This window comes from Ciona intestinalis, chromosome 9 (assembly GCF_000224145.3).
Source record: "Ciona intestinalis chromosome 9, KH, whole genome shotgun sequence".
Lineage (NCBI taxonomy): Eukaryota > Metazoa > Chordata > Ascidiacea > Phlebobranchia > Cionidae > Ciona > Ciona intestinalis.
In genome coordinates, this window is record NC_020174.2 from 2,686,888 (window position 1) to 2,709,426 (window position 22,539).

Below are 22,539 nucleotides of genomic sequence, written 5' to 3' on the forward strand. Positions count from 1 at the left end.
TTTTTTGTAGAGTACATATAATTGCATGTATTTACATTCTAAGCATTAAAGACCCCATGCACTGTTGAGAAATTACTAATTGCATTACCATTTAGTACATATATGCTAAACAGAGACAATTCTATTATTTCTTGGGTTAAAGACACTAAGTGTTGCAATATAGATACCAGATTACAGATACATAATTATTGACACCTACACTAACATAAAATCAGAATTTTTATGAAAAAGTGCACGTATCAGAATGAAATGACTCAAAGAATATACGCTAAAATTATGAGTGCTAAAACCAGTCATTTTTGGTAAAATTTTGTAAATTATAAATCTACATAACAGCAAACATGATACATCAAACAACTAATGTCCGACAATGGTAAGTAATATCTTCTTATAGTCTCCACCAGTATCATCACCTATGTACTTGGCAAGAGGTATCTTGTACATGGCTTGGAAATCACGTTTAATTTCAACCATATCCACCTTAAGGAATAATATTGGTTATCTGGTATTAATGGTGAAATATATAGTAAGAGTCTATACAACTCTTTGCTCAAATTGGTATAACCTTGTTAGAAGTGCACAGCCACATTTAAGCACAAATTCCACTGTATTAAGAGATGCTTTCTTACAATAAAAATATTTCAGATACAATATGGGAAATTGCAGGCGTTTATTTTTAGTGGATTTCTATTCTATTCAGGTAAGGGCTGGTCACAAACATAACACACTATAACCCAGACTGCTTTCATATGTTTGAAAAAATGTGCTCCACATGCGACTACTGTGCCTGTCATTTATGTTTATTTAGTATCACCAACCTCTGATCTAGACACCACCACACGGATAAGTATATGATCCTTGGTACCAGCTCCCTTCATAGACTCATGGAGTCTCCTTGCAAAATAAGCAGCAGGATTCCTCGCTACTTCTATCACAGCTACCATCCCATCTTCAACGTCACCTGAGAATTCACCTTTCACCGACTTAATGATGTCTCGGTTGGCAATCTGCATGTAAGAAATCGATTATTTTACATGTGTAATAACAACTGCCGTTGCCCTGCTATGGAATGTACAATAAGTTTTATTCTTTCATACAGTTTAAGCAACATTTTCACATATTTCAAAAACTTCTGTTAACCAGAAGCATTTGCCAGCACATAAGTCAAATGTAGATATTCTACGATCCCACTACGTTGTGACATTTACATTTAGGTTACAGTATAACCATTCCTTTGGTGATATTCAGTAATAACACATGCATGTTCATGATATATCATAACAGGATAATTCATTGTAAAATTGCGTGTTGGTGTGTGAACCACATGATGCGGGAGGAAGATATGCATTGAGACCTTAGTCAAAGACTTCACTTCAGTCAAAGACGCAAGCACAAGCGTACGTGAGACCTGCTTCATTACAGACGTAAACAAAGATGTTGGTCACCTTGTAACCAATCAATTGAAACTAGCGTGGGAGGCGCAGACTTATGCGCAGGTCACAAGATAGTCACGTCGGCACGTCGCTATTCATAACTTAAAAATTGAGTGAGAAACGCAATTCGTACATGATATACGTTACAACTTACAACATGAATGACCTATTAAAAAAACTAAAATGCACAGACCATGACAATTTAAGAATTTACCCAAAAAGCTTTGTATATTCCATTATTTATAAAAAAAACAAGACTCTTATACCTTGTAGAAAACATTGCACAAACAATGAAAAATAACAAAAAGAATGACATATCTTTTTTTTAAATCTCCAACATAACTGATGTAAAACCATACCTTATAATACTCCTCGAATGTTGCACGAAGTTGTGCCATGCTCCTAGATGCCATGATCATGTTAAACGTGCTTTCATCTGTTCCCCACTTCTTCTCACCAGCCTGGTAGAGTTTGTTTGCATCTTCCCTAGCTTTGTTGTGATCCACATGTGAAGTTTCATCTCTGCATGCCTGAAAGATAATTCACAGATCATTAGGAATTAGGAATACTTATTCCCGTTTCTAGTTGCATGTTCTTTACTTTACTGTATTTTCAGCACAAAAACTAGTCCACAAAATAACAATACCTAATACATATTTCAGTTTCTTGTATTTAAACTTTATCTTTTATCCCAGTTGCTTGTTGTCAATTTTTGTATATTTTGAGCACCGGAGTACACTTAACAATACTTTATCCCGTTCAAAATAGCACATTCTATGATTTATCGTATTATGAGCACCAACTTGGAGCATAATTAACACTACCCTTTTCCACTAACTTATTCTTATTCCTTAATTTATTCGATTTTAAACACAGAAATTTAAACCATTCAAAAGCACAGTGTGTTAAACTATATTAGTGGCTCTTTATCAGGAAAATTGTTCTAATTTCAACAAAAAAAAAACTTTTTAAATATTACGGAAAAGTAGAACTCTATTCTGTATTGGGGAGGTTCTTTTAGGACTTGTGATTTAAACCAGATTTGGTCCATCACTATCACCCAAATGATCAAATTTTCCATTACATATACGTACGTTGTTAAGAGACACCAACAGTTTCTTGAAGTGACCGCTTGTTTCGCTAACCAACCTCTTCTCGAGGTTCTCCTTGTAAAGTTCTTTGTATTTTGCCTGAATCTCCTTGATCTCTTGGTTGGTACGAGACACCAGGATTTCAACCAAGGTCTGTAGGTTAAAATATGATTATTAAAAGTTAAGAAAACTGGTTTGAGGTCATCTGAGTTTATCAGTACAGTATTAGTTGTATCTTGTATGTGTATCTGTCTGCTCAACTGTATTCTTATTTGGCTGAATCTATTGTTGCCAGCAATATTTAGTCAATCACTATTAGTATACTGCATATTGCATACATTAGCATTGCTTTTAAAGATTCCCACTGTCATTTTGGCACATAGGTTACATTATGTTTCGTGCTGGCAATATGCTAAATGTTATCTTAAAGTCAACAACTGTTTGGATTTAAACAAAATATATAGGCCCATTAAACCAAAATTTGTGCTTGGTTACCAGTTACCACATATGTAACACTGAGGGTGCCTTTTCTGCATTACTATTGCTTTTTTATTGTATTATTAACAATTTAAATAACCCATAAAAGACCACTGAGGCAACTGCTATTAAGTGCCCAAGGACACTTAATTATCACGCCCACATTCAAACACAATATCAACATACCGATTCAGTTGTTCCAACACCAGATACTGCTTTGCGCAAACAATATGCGTCGTATTCTCGCGGTGTCATCATCAACCCACAGAGAACATCTTCAAAGTTGCCGCTCACTTCAGACTTGAAATCTTTGACGAGATCCTGTAATAAATAAGACCATACATAATAAAAAACAATATTTTTTCTTTAGAGAATTATCACTATTACATATTAGTTAGTTTATACGAACATAACAGTCTATATTATATACTGATTCAACATAATATACTTGTACTAGGTACTTTTGGAATAATTTTGCGAATCAATGTTTCGACGTCATATTCAGGTCGTCTTTATAAGTGTGAAATGACAGTCTGGCAAATCATGGTACTAAATTTTTTAATAAAAACCAGACTATTAGTTAATTTAACAGTGTGAATACTTGTGAATTTAGTAATTATTGGACAATATAATATCCTATGTGACTCATAGTTATAAGGAACAGGAAACACATTGTTAATTTACCTAGGAATATACTATGCATTCTAACCTATTAAATTTATATTTTTCATACTTTTTTAAATGTTAAGCTTTGGTCAAGAATTAAAAGGTGGATAAGCAGATAGATACAAGAAACAATTATGTATTATATACACTAACCCTGCCATATGATTGCTTGTACTTTATCTTGATTTCCTGTCTTTGCTTGTTTGTTCGTTTCCCAATCACTTCAATAATTGCTTTCTCATCAGTTCCTATTTATATTTAGAATAATTTTTATAAATAAAGTTATAAAACACTAAATGTTATTGTTTTTAACTGTGGTGTTATCTAATTGAATGAATGAATGTAACTTAAATACCCTTGCATGCAGGGTAGTGGCAGTCATTAAAAAAAGAATGTACTGTTTCATATTTCTAGTGCCTACTTACGAGTTAGCACGTATGTAACTTTTTGGTAAACTAAATTTTCTGCAATGTATGGCAGGCAATTTATTCAACCCATAATTGACCGCAGGTCTCAGTTGGAACAATTTCTGTTAAGTGTCTTGCTCATTGACACATACAATTCTACTTAACCAAGGTATAACCTTACCTAGTCCTTTCATTGCTTTTCTAAGAACTTGAGCGTCATGTTCTGGATTAAAGTTGGGATATGGAGTGACAGTTCCATGGGTTTTGATTGTCATTGCTGCCATACCACTGCTTAATTGTTGAGCCATCTTGTCAGGTTTACCGTATTGAGATCCAGAGTAAGCGGCTACAAGTAATAGTTTAACACTTTTAATACGCTGTTTTAATGATAAGTTGAAACAGTTTAAACACATTTTAAATGAAATATACAACTTCAGTAAACAAGGACAAGCAATAATTGAAAAAACTTGTAACCTGCCATTTGAAAAATGGAATCAAACAGTCCAAATGTCACTTTACAATAGCTTTTGATAAAAAATTCCAAAATAATACTAGAATAATAGATGTTTATTAAATATTTATGTAAGTTGATAAAAGCATCTTTGAACTGCTATGTACATATTATAGTAGGATGCAGTAGGTGAAACTGTCACTTTATTACTTTATACACAGCTCAACTGCATACAACATAACTGTTACTGTTTAATGTACTTCCTAATCAAAGTAAGGTACCCTGGTATCTAAAGCTTCTAAACCTGCAACTGTACCACCATACCATAATACTTGAAAAAAATACTTGTAAAGAAAATTGATCTTTTTTCTGCAGCGTGTTAATTCGTTTAACTGCATAATAGATTGTAAACAGTGTTAGCACTAAATTTGTTATTTCTTGACATTTCCTGTCACGTATTGCCTTAAAGATCGTGCAGTAATTTGCTATGCATTGCGTAATATCATGTAAAATACATATATTAGTCCACTCTACCAATTGCTGCCTTTACAGCAAAGATATAGAAAACTAATCTATATTGGTCTAATTATAACTGCCCATGATCCCCATACAGCTACAGATAATTTATGATCCGTTAATCCATAAGAATTTAAACTGTATATCTATCATGTAAAACCTCACCAACACTGATATTGTATGTGAAGATCTTAAGACTCCTGAGCCTTAAATACTCTTTATAGTGTTAAGGTACAACAAACATACAGATAAAAACAACAGCATAATACGTGGTGCAACAAAAAATAAATAATTTAAGGGAGTATTTGAATAATGAAAACTATTGTCACTTTTGACTTGTTTAGATATTACCGACCATATTATGCTATTATACTGCATGTTAAAACATAATAAGCCAATTATACATACTTCTTCTTTTAAGAGTAATAGATATAAAACACTATTGGCCTATTACAATTAATTAGGCTAGTTTAAAGATATAAGCAGCTGTCATATTTGAAATAACATTAGCAGCAATCTGTAACTTTTTCTTAAGCTTTTTTAGAATTTGAATGATGTAAACAGTTACGGAAACTATTCATTTCTGTCGTTGAATAATTGCCTAGGGCGATATGTTGTCATTTGTCACGTACCAAATAACTGTGTATATTTGAATTATATATTACATAAATGCAGAATACTTATCAATTATTATAACATATTACATAATTCAATTATGTTGGTTATACATAACAGTATTCAAAATAATACTTTTGTGTCATATTATGTTTAAGATTGACTGAGATATTATATATTTTCTACTAAAGTACTAAAAACCAACATAATCATATTCTATTAATTTACAACAATTTTAGATTAAGAATAAATGTTAGAATTAACTTTTTACCGATAGGTGTAACATTAAAGGTGACTAGAGTGACATACAGACATGTCACATCAACTTTTATAACAAAGGAAACATCCGTTTTTGAACCACACCCAGTTTTTAAGCATGAGACAGCTGTTACTGTTTCAGTGGCCACATAAATGTGCGTAAAAACATTAATCAATCAGGTTCCCTATGTTTAATTACTTGTCTATGGGGGCAACTGCATTGTTGCAATGTCACCACAAACATTGTGAAAAATTTAAAAATATATGATAACTATGTTTGTACAGCTATAGTTTTTATCATACACACAGTAGATGAAGAAGACAAATCAATTATAATAGGTTGATAATTAGTGTATAGATCTGAGTCATTTGACCATATTACAGTATTATGTATTTAAACAACTGACAATTATATTGGTACAGTCTTAACAAAGTGCATTTTTAATGCCTGGGGACGTTTGATGCAATTGTCAACCAAAGTCACGATATGGGCCATGCTGTCACTAATTACTTGTTTTTTTCTGATTTGTTTATAATATAATGGGAACGAAAATCTATATGCAACGCATATAACGTATGCAAGATGATTTTGGACATTCATTTTTACGTTTGTTTCGAACCTCTGCTATTAATTTAAAAAATGAAATAACTAGAATAGAACGATGGTGTTTGTTAAATCAATATTAATAAACTAGCTAAATCAATATTAATAAACTATTGATCTATTCAACTACTGATAAAAATTTATATGTTCTGTACAATATCTTTTGCATCTGCATAAAAAAGCATAAAACTTGCTTTGTAGACAAAAAAAAGAAATATATATATATTTGAAAACCTTTTGTATTTATTAGTCAGTCGAAACTTTTCCAGTTGGTAACTTATAACGCATGACATTTGATAACAGAATGCAGTAACATACCCTTACAGAAGTATTACCTACGACAATTTTTAATTGGTTTGGTAGAATTTTATTTACATTAAATTTATTGGTGCCCCATTAAAGTACAGACCAACAGAGTGATTACTATGTTGCTATGTTGGTACTTTGGTTTACATTTAAATAGGAAGCTGGTTAACAATTAATGATATAGACAACTACAGCACCTAAGGTACTTCTACCGGTTATAATAATTAAACAAATACACATACTTTATAAGGTAAACAAACTATTCAAAAGAAATCATAATTTGTTAGTTTACACAAATATAGACAAAACTCTTTCTAATTTCACACAAGATTAAAAAAAGTGCAATTTAAAATTTCGATACAATATCATTATCAGTAAATGTAAAGTACAACTAAGGTGCAACGAGTACAGAGTGCTTGGTAGGTGAGAATCAAATCAGATGGAATTATTTACATATCGGATACATTTCAAAATTGGAACTTTGTATATGATCAGAAACTCAGATTTCAACTTGGTTTCTTCAAATTGGCCCTAAAATTATTGCAGATTATTAAATAAGTGAAAAGGCGTTTGTATAGGATATATAAGTCCATCTGATTTGATCAAACATTTTGTTAAACATTATTTTCTAACCTTGTGTATGTGGGGGTTGTCCGTATGCCTGTTGGGCAGGGGGTTGTCCGTACAGTTGGTTTGAACCAGGCATCGGAGCTGATGGGTAACTACTCGCGGGCGGTGCACCATATCCTTGCTGTGGAGGGGCACCATATGGTTGCTGTGCAGGTGGAGCACCATAGTTGGGCTGCGTTTGATAGCCAGGGGCTGGAGCGGAAGTTTGAGGGTAACCTCCACCGTATGGGGCCTGTGGAGGAGCACCACCACCATAAGGCATTGCTCCTGGCTGCCCATAGTTCTGAGCTGGATGCTGTGGTGGTCCACCAGCTTGTGCTGCAAGACCTTCAAAACCTGTTTCAAAAAGCAATAAACAACATTAAGTAAATAGTAAAACAGGAGTAATGGGCTAACTTGTGGCCTAAATCTCAGGTCCTATAGCAAGCCAAAGTGTAGGACCTCACCCTAAAAGAATAGAATGGGCAATTAAATACAATGTTGGGGTAATGGGCCAACTTCTTCCCAAACCTCAGGCACATTGACATGTCATGCTGCAAGACTTGACATATAGCAAAGAAATATCACAACATTGAGTTTAGAATGTATAAATATTTAAATACAATTCTCACCAATTCCTCCGGCCGCTGGGGGACCTCCTGGGTAACCTCCTTGAGGTGGGTACCCTCCTTGTTGTGGTGGGTAACCTGGAGCTCCAGCAGCTGGGGGGTAACCTCCTGGGGCCCCTGAAGCTGGTGGGTAACCTCCAGGTGCTCCTGTAGAAGGTGGGTAGCCACCTGGTGCCCCAGTCGGTGGGTAAGCTCCTGGGGCTTGTCCAGGATATCCACCCTGTCCTCCTGGGTATCCACCTTGCTGAAATGCGATAAACAAATTTAGCGTCAAACTAAAGTAAATGCAGTTGCTGGTGCTTGTTAAAAACTCCTTCGCCTAAATTATCTGCTACTACCACAAACCCCTGATAACTACCGACCACCCTGATAACTACCGACCACTTTCCACCAACAAAAGAATTCATAACTAGTGCCCAGTTGCTAGTGCACAAGTGTACTTAGGTAGATACAGTAATATTGACAGAATCTGCCAATCTGGGCATTTTTTAAGGAAATTCGCCCGAAATTTTGTAACGATACCATACGCACAGACACAGTTCATTTGTAATCAATATTGCTGTAATAAACCTTAATAAATAAAGACAAAATAGAATATAATCTGTGCAAAACACTTATTATTTCAGATAAAAATGGTCTAGAATTGCTATGGCTGCAATATAGATACACTCACTTGACTCACACACACTATAATGGGATCTATCATCTTACCTGTGGTGGGTAGCCTTGGCCTTGCCCAGCAGGAGGGTAACCATATGACATTTCTTAAGGTTATTTGTTTACTAAACTAAACTAAATCAGTAACTTACACTGTGTGTGGTTATATTATAAAAATGATTAATTAAAGTGAGTCAGTGAGATACCAGAAAGGCAGGAAAAAGAACCCACAGAACAATACAGATATTGGCTATGTACGCAGGCGTGAACAACAAAATTGGTAATAATAATAACAATTTATGTATTTAATCTATGGAAAATGACAATCATATGTTGGCTGTTGCTAAGAACATGTAAAGCAAAAGGTAAATTTCAACTTTACATTACATAATTTTACAAATTTTCCTAACTAACTAAAGTCATAATGACATAAATAAAACAAAATATTTTAGTGATCAGAAATGTATTCCTTTTAAAAATCCAAACATTGCAAAAATAACAACAACAAACGACAAACGTAAAGATGCTCCACTAATTGACTAATTGCGGAAGTTAAACCCAAAGACACGGAAAATGCGGAAATATGAAGTCAAATAAATTCCGCAAAAACGACTTTTCAGATAATGCTCTACTAAATTGTTACATTACTAATTCACAGAGTTTCATTTTACAAAGCTAAAATGTTTATATTTCAATTGCAGACAAAATAACGTTTTTGGTTGTTAACTGTCACGCTCTGCATAGTTTTGCCTATAGGCACGTTTTACCTATGTAATATATAGTAGGGTGGGGGAGGATGGGACACCTTACTGTTTTCTCGTCCCATTTGACAGTAAACGAAGAACATTCAAAGAATTGTAAAACCGTATCCTTGCGACTTCCATAAACCGTTGTTAATTGTTTAAGACACGATCAGAATACTTTGTTATTATGTGCTAAAGGTGTTCCATCTTCCCCCACTCTACTATAGTCGGTGTGAGTCGGTATATAAATAAGTTTGTATAAAAACTCTGGTCAATGCTATATGTTCGGGACAAACTTATAAAACATTTCTGGATTTAAATAATGCGACTCAAAACGATGGCTTCTTACTTCACTTGCTCTATAGGTGCTGTATTAGTCCGGCGCCGTGGCATTAGTGGTTAGCGCGCCTGCCTGTAACCCAGATGTAATGGGTTCAAGGGTCGATGCTACCATTGTGGGGTATGTGTCCTTGGGCAAGACACTTAACGGCAATTGCTCCAACTCAGTCTTCACTAATGAGTTGTCCAAATTATCAGTCATACATAAAAAAAAATAAAAAATCCCCAAAAAACTAATCACCCACAAAGTAACATACATGGTAACTCCTAAGCTGGTGTCCCGTCTTCCCCCACCCTATTGTATGCGTATATAGGCCACCGGCCAAAAGTGCGGTATGCCAAACACAACACTTCTGTAAATAACTATATGCAAACTCCCATTTACGCTTTTGCAATCACAGTAATCAGGTTGTCCTTGTCGCGACGAACGGCAAAACCCAAGATAAGAAGGTATATGTTTAAACAACCATTTAATAGCCCCGCAAACTATTGACGTTTCCACGCAAACTGTTGACGACACAGAGGATAAATAATTGTATAATTAATGCTACGCTACACTTGTATTAATCACAAACAAAGCACAAGACAAGAGCATCGAATAAGTCTTAGCAATGACGTCATAATTTATGCCTTTAACCAATGAGAGAGCTAAGGTTGCCCTGGAAACCAAAGTCAAACCCTATACAGTGTGTGATGAAACATGCATACATATTTTGTGTCTGACACGGTACCTGTTCGTAATTTAGATAAAATATTCACTTTTGCACACTTATATACACATTTTATATTTACACAATTTACATGGTTCATTTTAAAAGTTTTTATATGTTGACACGTTACGATTCAAGTGCCTAATCTGTATGCAACTTCGTGGGTTTGGTGAGACAAATAGACAAACCAGTAGATCCCGTTAAAAAAGAAGAAAGCCAGCGGGAAAGCCACCCTCGATACGCGGTCAATTCTGCTGACTCCGCCCTTTAAGGTAATGGGTGTTAAAATGGTTCGTTATAAATAAATTAAATATATATATATATGAGGGAATTTTTCTAAATCTTATCTTACCCCATCCTTACGGGCACATTTGAGACAAAACCAAGAATACCGTATTATTTAACACTATTCTCACAGTCCAGCAAAGTGCATGGCAATAGCGGTTACTGCTGGTAAGTTATACAAAGTTAAACAACTACAACATTTTTCAATGGCTGAAAAATCATAATAATAAGATGCTCCTTTTGAACCATATTAAAACTTTCAAAGTTTTGTAGTTTGCGAGTTTGAAACATTAATCTAGCCCCGCGCAAAATAGCTTTGGAAACTGTTTAAAACGCGATCAGAAAATATAGTGCTGTGGGGGAAGATGGGACACCTTTAGCATCCAATATTCAAATATCCTGATCAAGTTTTAAACAATAAACAACGGTTTATGGAAGTCGTGAGGATATGGTTTTATAATTCTTCAAATGTTCTTTGTTTACTACCAAATGGAACGAGAAAATAGAATAAAAAGGTGTCCCAACTTCCCCCACCCTACTGTATGAGTTTTTTAGCGGTATGCTACAGTACAATATACACCCGACCCAACCGTAATTCACCTGTGACATGGCAGCTTCATTTATTTCTGCTTCAGCCGCTAGAAGGAGCTTCCGAGCAAGTTCCTGATCGGATGAATTTATATGATTTCTATCCGTACTTTCTCTGATCCAGTTCTCTGGGTGTAAAATGAATAAAAAGTAGATTAAAAACCAGTAAACTACTTAAGAGTTGATTAAATTAGTTGCTCTTATAACCAATTACTGAGCACCAAACCACCTGTAATTTTCTGTTTTTTTTATTAAGTTGAATAAATTATTTATAGCATTATTTATGAGAATCAAGCTTTATTAATTTTTTAAACATTTTACAAAATCTAAGCTATACATCGGACAAACTTATCTAAAAAAATTTTTTATCGAATTACACTTTAAATTATGTGTTACAAGATATTTATGACCGCCTACTTGGAAGCACTAGCGACGCCAAGCGGCAGAAATAATATCTGAAGCCAAGTTTTTCTCCGGGTGCCATCCCGGAAGCCATCTTAAACAAATCACTCAAATTGACATTCATTGTACCGTCGGAACGTTTTATCTCAAGCACCCTGAAGATTGATTGTAAAATTAGTCAACGTAAATAAATGAGACTTATTTATAAAACTATAAAATTACAATGTGGGGGAAGACGAGACGCAGAACTGAAATATTTTTATATAAACAGTATTCTGCAATTGTAGTTAACTTACTAAAATTAACCGGCTGGGCTATATTTTTTTTTTGCGCCGTGTACACTTTATATATATATAACTTTAAAACGACATTTTTGGCCATAATGACCCCTGCCTATTTTCCTCATATTTATATATCATTTTTTTAACAAAACTATAAAAAAAATAGTTTAATGAGACAATCAAACTGTGCGGAATATTTCAGCTTACTTTATTAACCTACGATTTTGGATTGATGATTCAAGCACAAACTGCAAAAATTCGGTTGTTTTTATGCGATCAAAGCGAGGATTCAAAATGAATTACTAATCTATCTTTTTTACCCATTTAAAAAATGTTGCATTTGTTTAACACCGATTTTTATTACTTTACAACAGTTAATATTTTTCCGAGAACTTTGTTGGATCGTGAGAATACTGTCGAATAAAACTTTTACATTGATATGGGATTATCATAGAAAGATATTTTGAAAGGCACCTCTTACGCCAAGTCTACCCCCCCCCCATATAATTAATACACATCCTTAATTCTGTTGATTTTTTGCATCACTTAATTAACGATGTACCTGACCTTTTCCTTAATGCAGAACAAGAATGGAAAATACTAGATTCGATCACGTCTTTTTTATCGTTGCTGCTATCCGTCTTTTCCTTCGACTTCGATTGCTCAATTTGCATTTGAAAATAATTCACTACGAAAAAAGGAAGTTGTTTATCTCTGTACGTGGTCGCTTTAATTTTTAATTATTCTAAGGCGGGCTTTAGCAAAGACATGACTTATTAATTTTAGACAAAAAAAACAGCTTACCTGACGCAAACTCGATTAAAGCCGCAAAGCAAAATGCAAAACACACCGCCATGTACCAGTCTAGCGCCGTTGCGTAAGCCACTTTGGGGAGAGACTGACGGGTACTGATACTCAGCATGGTCAAACTTAGTACAGTCATGATACCTGAAATGTAATGTAACTTATTCATATTTGCGTACCGGGGCAACAATAGTCGTTCTGCTTCATACACCGTGTGCTCACTTATACGAGTGATCGCGTATGTAACTTAGTGGGTCAATATTTTTTAGGGGTTTTTCATTTTTTAAACATAGATATGGTTTTACAAATACACTGCTTATCAAACACATCCTAAGACTATTTTACAATTGTTCATCCTAGCCCTAAGTAATGAGACGTGACGTTCAATTAGAGCCAGCGTGAATAAAGTTCATCAGCCTTCAGCTGTCAGCGCGACTACTAGGGGTAAAAGCTTGTAAAGACGTCAGTGTCGCAATGAGAGTCTTATTATGGAACAATTTTGACCGCCATTTCCAATTATTCCATTCCAGCTCAACTAATTCTGGGAAAGGTCACGTTTGTTGCGGATACTAATGACATTTTATACTCAGTCTTACCAGAGACGGTCCTTGCCGGCACTGCTTCTTTATTGATCCAAAAGGAAATCTAGAATGAAAAGCGGCCGAATTAATTTAGATAAACCATTCTCGACATCACATCACAAATTAAACTATAGGCTTCGTTAATGAAAAACATTATTGAGATTGTGTAAGGACCCTAATCCCTTCGATTTTTTAGATAATATGATCTTCGTTACCGTTTTCGAAGAGATAAATAAAACAGATTTTTTTGTGTTTTTAAGTTTCGGGTAAAACTATGTAATACACCGTGTCATAAAATTGGCATAAAATACATATAGTATATATTAAGTTGGGGTAAGATGGTACGTGTTTTGATTCTCTTTTATCGTACTATTTGGCAGTAAAAAAAACGGAATAATATAACAGTAACCTCACACCTCTAGATAGAGAAGGTTTTTAATTGCTATAAGTACGATTGGGAACTTTGAGGTATTTTGTTGTAACGGTATCCATCTTACCCCACAGTTGTGCAACTTTTTATTTTGTTCTGTTTGAATGTGTATATTTGTATGCAAAATACCACACGTTATACCTGGGACAAGATAACAATAAGAATGCAAGGCAGATAAGTTTGAATAACGAAATAACCCATCTGTCTTTTTAGATGGAACTTCGTCTCTAAGACGGAGTACTCGCCTGCAAAACAAAATAAGTTTAAATTCATGAAAAAGTTGTTACCGCCAAGTGTACGTATTGTAGGTGTGAAAAAAATCTTCTTAGGTTTTGGTTTTTGTGATCTCAGTGACCGATATTGCGTCCACCATACACAAAACATCAAAAACGGCAAAAGATTTATTGCGAACTTGTGTTGCGTAAATAATTTAGTAAAATATTAAATTTCAATCTTTGCCCCACGTGATTTTAATCAACTGCTTGCAAACTAGCACATTATATTTACCAGATATCGTGTTTATAATATTAGTGGTCCAAGTATAATTGATCAATTTGAATTGGTTCAAACGAGAAGAAGAAGAAGGGACGTCAACAGCTGGTTTCCTACCATTCTCGGTGTACCACAAAAACTGCATCTGATCCTGAAGTATTAATTGAATGAATGAATGCAACTTGCTTTATCCTTCGCGTTGTCCGGAAAACGACAGTTGTTTTAACACAGATGTTCTGTTTTATATACACCTCGAGTCGCTTTACGAGTTAGCATTTATGTAACTTTGTGCGTGATTGTACTAGTGTGTTGGAGTTCTTGCCATACCAAGTATCCTGCCCGATAACACATACGTCCACAACGGTAGCAGCGATGAGTATCGAGCCTTCAACCGTTGGGTTGTGGTAAAGGCAGCCGCGCTAACCACTGTGCCACAGCGCCGGATAATTAAAATTTTATTGATAATCTGGCTCGTGAGCTTTTAAGTTTAATACACAGACCATCGATTGAATAACCAACACCTGACAGACCGGATCAAAAATGTTGTATATCTTCTTAATTATACATGTCAGCAAATATAGTGTACGAAGTGTCATTTTAATTAAGCATCGGCGTAAGTTTTTAGAACAAATTTACGTTATATTGATCGCGGTATTAACATTAACACCCCGATATACATTAAGTTACCTTCGTGTAGCCGTAACTTCCATATACAAGATGACAGGTGTGAACATCCATTGGGAAATCTATAAGGATCATAGGACACCTTGCTTTTATTGTTAACCTGTAAAAAGGTATATATATATATATATATATATATATATATATACATTATAGTAGGGCGGGGTAGACGGGACTCGGGGTAGAACGGTACTATTTTAATTTCCCTTTACAAAAACCTTGAAAGACGAAAACATTTTTTGATTTTGTCATTTCTGACAGTTTGATTTTTTCTCATCAATTTTTTTTCAATTTTGTGATAAAAATGAGATACAAACATATAGAAAAAATGGACAGTTGTCAATGTGGCTTAAATTAGGGAAGAAATCAGCGCAAAAGTTTCGTCTTAAAATTATACAAAGTTTGCGTGTTAAAGAAACTAGCACAGCTGATCAATTTTGGTGGGTTAACTACAAGTTTAATATTAATAAAAAAAAGTATTTGTCCTGTCTTACCCCACTTTGTAGGTTTTTGTTGCTAAACTTTAAAAAGTTTGCTTTTAATTTAGTATTGCAAGGAAAATAGTGTTCAAAAAGCGATCAATACTATTTCGTGTTATTTTACGTGTATTTCTAATAATAATTTTATTTAGTAATATAAATTAATCGGAAATTTAAACTATCCCGTCTTGCTTCGCTTGTTTTTGAACTGGTAAAGTTATATAGTAGAGGTGAGGTAAGAGGGTAAACACATTTTCATTCTTTTTTACTGTCCCATTAAGAAAAAATTAAAATTGTGTATGATCGTATCCTCACGATCCTAAAGAGAGTGTTGTTACTTATCAAAACAAGATTAGGAAATACGGTATTATAATAACGGTGTTCATTTTAAATCACGGTTTTTATATAAAACAATATAAAATCCCAAACAACCTCATAGTGTACAGGATGTTGCCATTCGGATCTATTCGTAGTAATCTGTTGGGAACTGTTATGTTATGAGCGATCGACTTTTTTCCGTTTCGAAAAAAGCTGTCAGGTGTCCATAACCGTTGCACCATATTGTTGTTGAGTTTTAGTTCAGTGATGTTCTTGTTCATGTGCTTGAAAGCCAATCGCTCGTCTCTCCATCTGTTAAGAACAACGCTGGTAACCATATAGTATACTGTGGGGTAAAACGGATACCATTTGCACGTAATATCCCATGTTTTAGTCTTTTTCTTGAGGATACAATCGTCATGCGTGTTATATTCTGGCATTCTTTATATTAACGTTTGAATTGGTATAAATATGGCAGAATGGTAAAGAAATTCACATCCATCATTGGTAATGAATCTCTTTATATACCTATGGCCCGCTTTCTTGGAAAAAATTAGTGATTAAATTAGATCATACGTCGTTTAATTGTCTTTACATCTTTTAACGGTAAGCAAGTACAAGATATAATACCCTATTCTGTTAACATGATTGCATTTAAAGTTGAACTAATTTTTTCGATTAACTTAACGTTTCGATTAACTTAAGGCGTAGCAAGCGACTCATGCATTGTTTCTTGACTCATAGTAATTGCAATTTCTCGTTGCTCTAACCCGCGCGGGAGACATGCATATTTCATAAGCCAATGTGGCGTCTGGATGATCCGTGAGATGGCTAGGCCATACACCGCTGCATTGCTGATAAACTTTCAGTTCAATGCTGACAGTAGCGTCACGTGTCTAGGTATGCAAACACGTCATAAACACACCATCATTAGCTGAATTAAGTAAAGTAATATCAGCAATTCGTGACCGGTATATTAGTGAATAATTAATGTGCGGTAAACCCACCGTTGCCTGAAGAACATGTCCAACGTATAGTCCATGTCCTGCTCCGAGGCAGGCCCGAATCCAGTTACAAAAAAGTAGCTGTAGACCTTTGTCGGTCCTTCTGTAAAACATTTTGAGCATCTGTGAAATCTTTACCAGAATCTTTGCAAAACTATATTGCATTGTATCTATACTAATCGGGCATGAGGTAACAGCTATAACGACTGTAGTTGCCCTGTAATGCGAAGATAAATATTCTACATATACGTGGTAACTCGTAAGCCGTCACGAGGTGAATGAAACAGGACAACCGTGTTATAACGACTGCAGCTGGGCAGCCACTTATTACGCGAGAATAAATAAGTTCAAAATTACTTATTCAAACGAACCTTCCAAGCCTGGCCGTATTCTGTTGTCATAGTTTAGCAAGAAATTGTCCAACGTCCGGGTAATATCCTCCGGACAAACTTTTCTGTTGCAGGATCTCGCATTGTTGTTTTTTGAATGACGAATAGGCCTCGCTTGGTTACTAAAATATATTAACGTTGTCGTTAACTTATTATTTTTGTTAAAATATATTTAACTGCATTGTTATGTTGGAGTTGAAGTTGGAGAAGACGGGACACCTTTAGCACATATTATCCAAATATCCTGATCGTATGTTTTAAACAATTAACAACGGTGTATGGGAGTCGTGAGGATACGGTTTTATAATTCTTTGAATTTTCTTTGTTTACTACCATATAGCAACGAGAAAGGGTGTCCCATCTTCCCCATCCTACTATATGTATATTTTAACCATAGGATTTGAGCATACACTGTGCTGCTGATCACGTCAGTTTTCTATATGGCTTAACGATGTTATCGCTGTGTCCTTGCGAAAGATATAGAATTAAACGGTAATTGCTCTAACATATGTGGTCACTAATGGGTTGTCCAAATTGTCAGCCATATAAAAAACAATCACTCACAAAGTTACATACGTGGTAACTCGTCAGCGGCAACGAGGTGACCCTTTTCGCTAGTTAATCATTAGCACGTTCTCACGTTTTAAAACTAAATTAAGAGTGAATGTTTTATATAAAACAGTAAATGTTAATCGAAACGGCATGGAGTAATTGGTTCGAGCCATATTGTAGCAGATTAGCGCATTCGGAATTGGTATTCAGGGAATAACATCTTGAATACCGCCACCCGATTCTATCGACTATTGCAGTGTCGCCAGATGCGCACCACGAATAAGGAAACACAAAAATTATTTAACATTGGGCAACACTGTAAGCTCGGGTCGGCTTACGGTGTATGTTGAGTTTAATTAAAAAAGAAGGTAAAACGAAGATTTCTCATTATCACTTGCCATGGTGGTCAGCTCTATTGGGAATTGTGACTAATAGGTTAAAATTTCCGCCTGAATAAATGCGCGAGCCGCATCAACAGATCAACGAATACGTGATTACTGGTAAACCAATAAAATAATTCCGTTCAAAATCGAAGCAATGTAATTAACGTAAAACGTTTGTGTTTTATTTTTAACTGCAGTCGCAATATATAGGTTTAATTCTTGTGATAATCTCCAACCTGTTTGATGCTGGTGCCGTGACGACATTAAAATACGACCAGACAAAACAGTTCGTTGCCAAAAAAGTTTTTAACGAAAATTTACAGAACATGCTTTTCGTGGTCTGTTATTCCTTTAAGAGAAAGAAAACATTATGAATTATTAATTGGTAAAGCCCATCGCTGCACCATCGGCGATTAAACAAATGTGAACAGAGTGCTCATAGAAAAACACTGACTTTGTCCTTTAATTATCCTGTGGTTTCCTTATCATAGAAACAACATATATGCATAAATTATACAAGATAATATACCAAATGTGTAACTGCTGTAGCTGATAAAATTAATTTCTTCTTTGAAATGCTCTAATTTTACTCTGAGCTGGACTGTTAGATTTGTGAAACATTCTGCCTTATTCCTTTACGAAACTGTTAATAACTCTAAATCTTAAAACAAATGAAAAAGGTTAATATTACATATTATTATACTCAACTGTCCCTATATATCATGCTTTTGTGCTAAACTTGGCCTTTTGTCTGCAAGGCCTTGAGCAAATCTATCACATGCCTTCAGACTATACGTTGCCCTTCCATGGTACTCAATAAAAAGGTAATTCCGTTCACTCTGCGACCCAACAAACGATTTTTTCGCAGAGGCTATTACCAATCGATGAATAGCGAAATATCAGTCTTGCGACCACAGCAGGAAGAACTCGCGACAAGCAATAGACTTTCACTGTCTGTTAGCTGGAAATTTTCGACTGAGAGCCAGTTGGTAGAGGAAGCTACTTTTTAAGGAAGACACTAGCTTAGACACTTCATTTCAGTCACGAGCCTCGCTGTAAGGTTTAGTCGGCAGATAAGCGAACATCCAAACACTAGCTTCGGTTTTAGATACGCGTTACATAGAATAAATTTGAAAAGATAGCCTATTATATACTAAAAAACCACCACGCAAGTTAAGATGCTTGGACAACGAAATACATCGCACTATAAGTAAAGCAGATAACGGCATTGCATTAATATCTTGAAGAATCGTTTAATGAGAAACAGAGATCGATAAAGTGAGCAAGAAGCGAGAGGTCCATAAGCGCTGCATAACATTGCCAATATTTAACACCGCCCTATAAGCAGGCAAACAAGCAAGACAAACTCTTGGATGAGCTATATAGGCTGTGGCGTTAATGCGCATACATGGGAGCTGCGACAGGCAGTCTAACTGTTCCTGTTTTGCAGGTGTGGGCTAGGTATATAGGTGAAGCTGACGAAGTGTAGACATGGGATGTTTAGTTCAGTTTTTAATTATATTCTTTATACAAAGGTAAGTTGAATATGCATTGCATCGTATTGGCTTGATATACAATAACGTTCAAGTTAAAAATGTATATATATAACTGTAGCAAAGTAATGTCTAATTAATGGCTACCTAAATTTGTGCATTGTGTTTTAAAAGTAGCTACTTGTGTTTTAGAATTTCTGCCATCTCTAATGAACGACAAGCAATCATTAAAAGTACATTGGATCGTTTATTAGAGGAAGATTACGATATTCGGTTACGTCCACAATATGGCGGTAATGATGTGTTATCATAATAACGTAACGTGAAATTTGGTATTGCAAAATAATTCATAGTAGGCTTAGGTAAGATAGACCAGTTTTTTTTCGTCCAATTGGGTACGAAAGAGTGTTTAAAATTTATAATTAAACAGTTATTAACTGTTTAAAAGTTGTTGTTAATTGTTCAAACCACAGGAAGGAAGTATGGCATAGTTTGTGACAAAGTTAGTTTGTGCGAACGGTATCCATCTTACCTAATAGCAATATATACCACTAAACGTGAAAAACTTTTGGCGCAAAATTTTCGCACACTCATTTGTTTTGTTGGGCGCTTAGCAAGGATTATAAGCATTCATACAAATCCTTGCTCATAGCAAGGACATAGCAGTTGTAAACAAGACATTAAATTTTAATTTCAGCCGATCCGCTGTCAGTTGGGATGAGCATTCAAGTTGCCAGCATTGACAGTGTGTCAGAAGTTAACATGGTAAGCTTCAATGTTCGGTATATACACTCAACATACATGTACAAAGACATTCGTATATAAGCACCCATAGGATAATCGGATATTAAAACAAGGGTTTATCTTTTAAGTATCATCCTCATACAACAGCAGCATATACCTATGTACTCACGGCCGTTATGGTTTATTTTATACACAAATTAGATCCGACGTACTTGAATAATTTATCTTTTCTAGGATTATACATTGACGCTTAACTTCCAACAATCGTGGAGGGACGAGCGCCTTGCGTTTGATGGACTTAACCTAAATCTAACATTGGACAACAGGGTAGTGGACAAAATATGGGTGAGTGTAACTTGCTTTATACTCGCTTTACCGGGAAATAAATTAGTAATCTGTTTTATACACGCGCCAGCTTACGAGTTATCTATAAAACTTTGTCGGTGATTGTTTTTTTTATGTCAATCTGGACAACCTATTAGCGACCATCGCTATGTTGGAAAAATGATTTATATACTAACACTACACCAGTTACATATAATGTAGCTATGAAAACAATTTAATTTTGCTAATGAAACGGCGGTGCGGTAAAACGGTTTTTCCATGTGCACATGTACTCGAAGGATTTAAAATAAATTACACTTTGCTTCCTCGTAATACACCTACATTTTCAGCTCTACCGCGAGCAATCAATACATTTCACCTTAATGAATGCTTTGTGTTATAAAACACGTAGTTGCCTACAATTCAACATCTCGTTTGATATGTTTTATTAATTAAAAGGTTCGTATGTTCATAGTACGGTGGGGGAAGATGGGACATCTTTTCGTTCTATTTTCTCGTCCTATTTGGTAGTAAGCAAAGAACATTCAAGGAATTAAAAAAGTATCCTTACGACTTCCATAGACCGTTGTTAATTGTTTAAAATACGATCAGGATATTCGGATATTATGTGTTAAGGTGTCTCGTCTGCCCCCACCCTACTATATATACTGTATATTTTTGTATTGACAGTTAAAAAAAACGACTTTTGTGTCACTTAAAATTTATATTTTAAATACTTTCTATAGTTTATTCATAAACGATCAAACAACGTTAATGGAAACAATTTACCAGCGTGTACGACTATTTTATGTTCTGCCTGGCACTATACAATATTACTGTGGGGTGAGATGCTAATCGTTGGCGCACAATGTCTCATTTACGCTAATCGTATATTTTGATTAATTACCAACGCTCTTTTAGAGTCGTGGGCCACGGTTATATGATTTTTGTTTGTTATCTAACGGGACGGTTAAAAAGAATGAAAATGTGTCCTATCTTACCCCACACTACTGCAATAGCGAACCCAAAAACGTTAAGGCAAAGATCACAGCGGTACAGACTATTGGGTTCGATCAATATTGCAAAAACTCGTTTTCGTTTTATGTTCGCAAATCCAGTGTATAATTAACTTTGGTATTTAGAATTTGATTTAAGGAGGAATAAATCGATTTTTAATCGGTTAAGAAAATAAAGCTTTGAAGTCGCAGTCATTCAAGAGTTGTTTGAGGTTTACAAAATCACTAAAAAGTCAATAAGTGACTGCTGTTATTTTTTAACACGGTCACTTGAAATACAATTCATGTGGGAAAACTGCTCTGATTAGTAATTGCATTTTGAGTTAAATAACCAAAACAAGCCTTTTCACTTTTTATTGAGGCGAGCATGAGTATGGCTCAGTATTGATCTACTCTCAATTGCTTTTGAGCAGTTTAACAGAAACCTTTGATCGCGAGCTTATACGCCAATATCAAACGGTAACCATCTGTGCCAATGCGAATGACGTTCTCACGATAAGAATCGTCGCCTATTTAATTTAGCTTATTTTTTTACAAACGTTTTTCCGTTATCTAAGATCACCAAGTTTGCATTCATGGTTAAATATTTAACTTTAGTTTGTTATAAATAAATAAATAAAATAGTTTACCCCAACACGCATTCTATGTTTAATAATACTAAAAGCTGACATCCTTTTCTTCTTTTTTTTAATTGAAGATTTAAATTAAGTTTAAAAATGGAAGATATAGTAGGGTGGGGGGAGATGGGACACCTTTTCGTTTAGTTTTCTCTTTCCATTTGG

General features: G+C 34.9%; 3 protein-coding genes across 3 annotated transcripts in view; 1 reads left to right on the forward strand and 2 right to left on the reverse strand.

Annotated features, from left to right (window-relative positions):
* Positions 1 to 22,539, reverse strand: part of LOC100182180 (annexin-B12-like) — a 24,093-nt gene continuing 1,554 nt past the window's right edge. Inside the window, exons 2-11 of the mRNA XM_002120726.4 lie at positions 8,774 to 8,872; positions 8,066 to 8,306; positions 7,458 to 7,790; positions 4,256 to 4,420; positions 3,821 to 3,915; positions 3,188 to 3,322; positions 2,528 to 2,677; positions 1,793 to 1,963; positions 819 to 1,007; positions 1 to 480 (exon numbers count right to left, since the gene is read on the reverse strand). Of these exons, the coding sequence (XP_002120762.1) occupies positions 358 to 480; positions 819 to 1,007; positions 1,793 to 1,963; positions 2,528 to 2,677; positions 3,188 to 3,322; positions 3,821 to 3,915; positions 4,256 to 4,420; positions 7,458 to 7,790; positions 8,066 to 8,306; positions 8,774 to 8,824 (1,653 nt within the window). The 5' untranslated portion in view covers positions 8,825 to 8,872 and the 3' untranslated portion in view covers positions 1 to 357. The remainder of the gene's footprint in view (positions 481 to 818; positions 1,008 to 1,792; positions 1,964 to 2,527; positions 2,678 to 3,187; positions 3,323 to 3,820; positions 3,916 to 4,255; positions 4,421 to 7,457; positions 7,791 to 8,065; positions 8,307 to 8,773; positions 8,873 to 22,539) is intronic.
* On the reverse strand, positions 10,645 to 18,650 carry LOC100183705 (gamma-aminobutyric acid receptor subunit alpha-6). The gene is made up of 13 exons (XM_026835826.1): positions 18,417 to 18,650; positions 17,228 to 17,367; positions 16,860 to 16,959; positions 15,967 to 16,164; positions 15,062 to 15,158; positions 14,390 to 14,525; positions 14,024 to 14,127; positions 13,468 to 13,516; positions 12,872 to 13,015; positions 12,635 to 12,755; positions 11,802 to 11,941; positions 11,397 to 11,512; positions 10,645 to 10,776 (listed from the first exon to the last, which is right to left on the reverse strand). Exons 1-13 carry the CDS (start codon positions 18,506 to 18,508, stop codon positions 10,645 to 10,647), a joined length of 1,569 nt encoding a protein of 522 aa, XP_026691627.1. The 5' UTR covers positions 18,509 to 18,650.
* Positions 19,587 to 22,539, forward strand: part of LOC100186062 (gamma-aminobutyric acid receptor subunit beta-3-like) — an 11,539-nt gene continuing 8,586 nt past the window's right edge. Inside the window, exons 1-4 of the mRNA XM_002119657.5 lie at positions 19,587 to 19,715; positions 19,866 to 19,966; positions 20,371 to 20,438; positions 20,652 to 20,762. Of these exons, the coding sequence (XP_002119693.1) occupies positions 19,672 to 19,715; positions 19,866 to 19,966; positions 20,371 to 20,438; positions 20,652 to 20,762 (324 nt within the window). The 5' untranslated portion in view covers positions 19,587 to 19,671. The remainder of the gene's footprint in view (positions 19,716 to 19,865; positions 19,967 to 20,370; positions 20,439 to 20,651; positions 20,763 to 22,539) is intronic.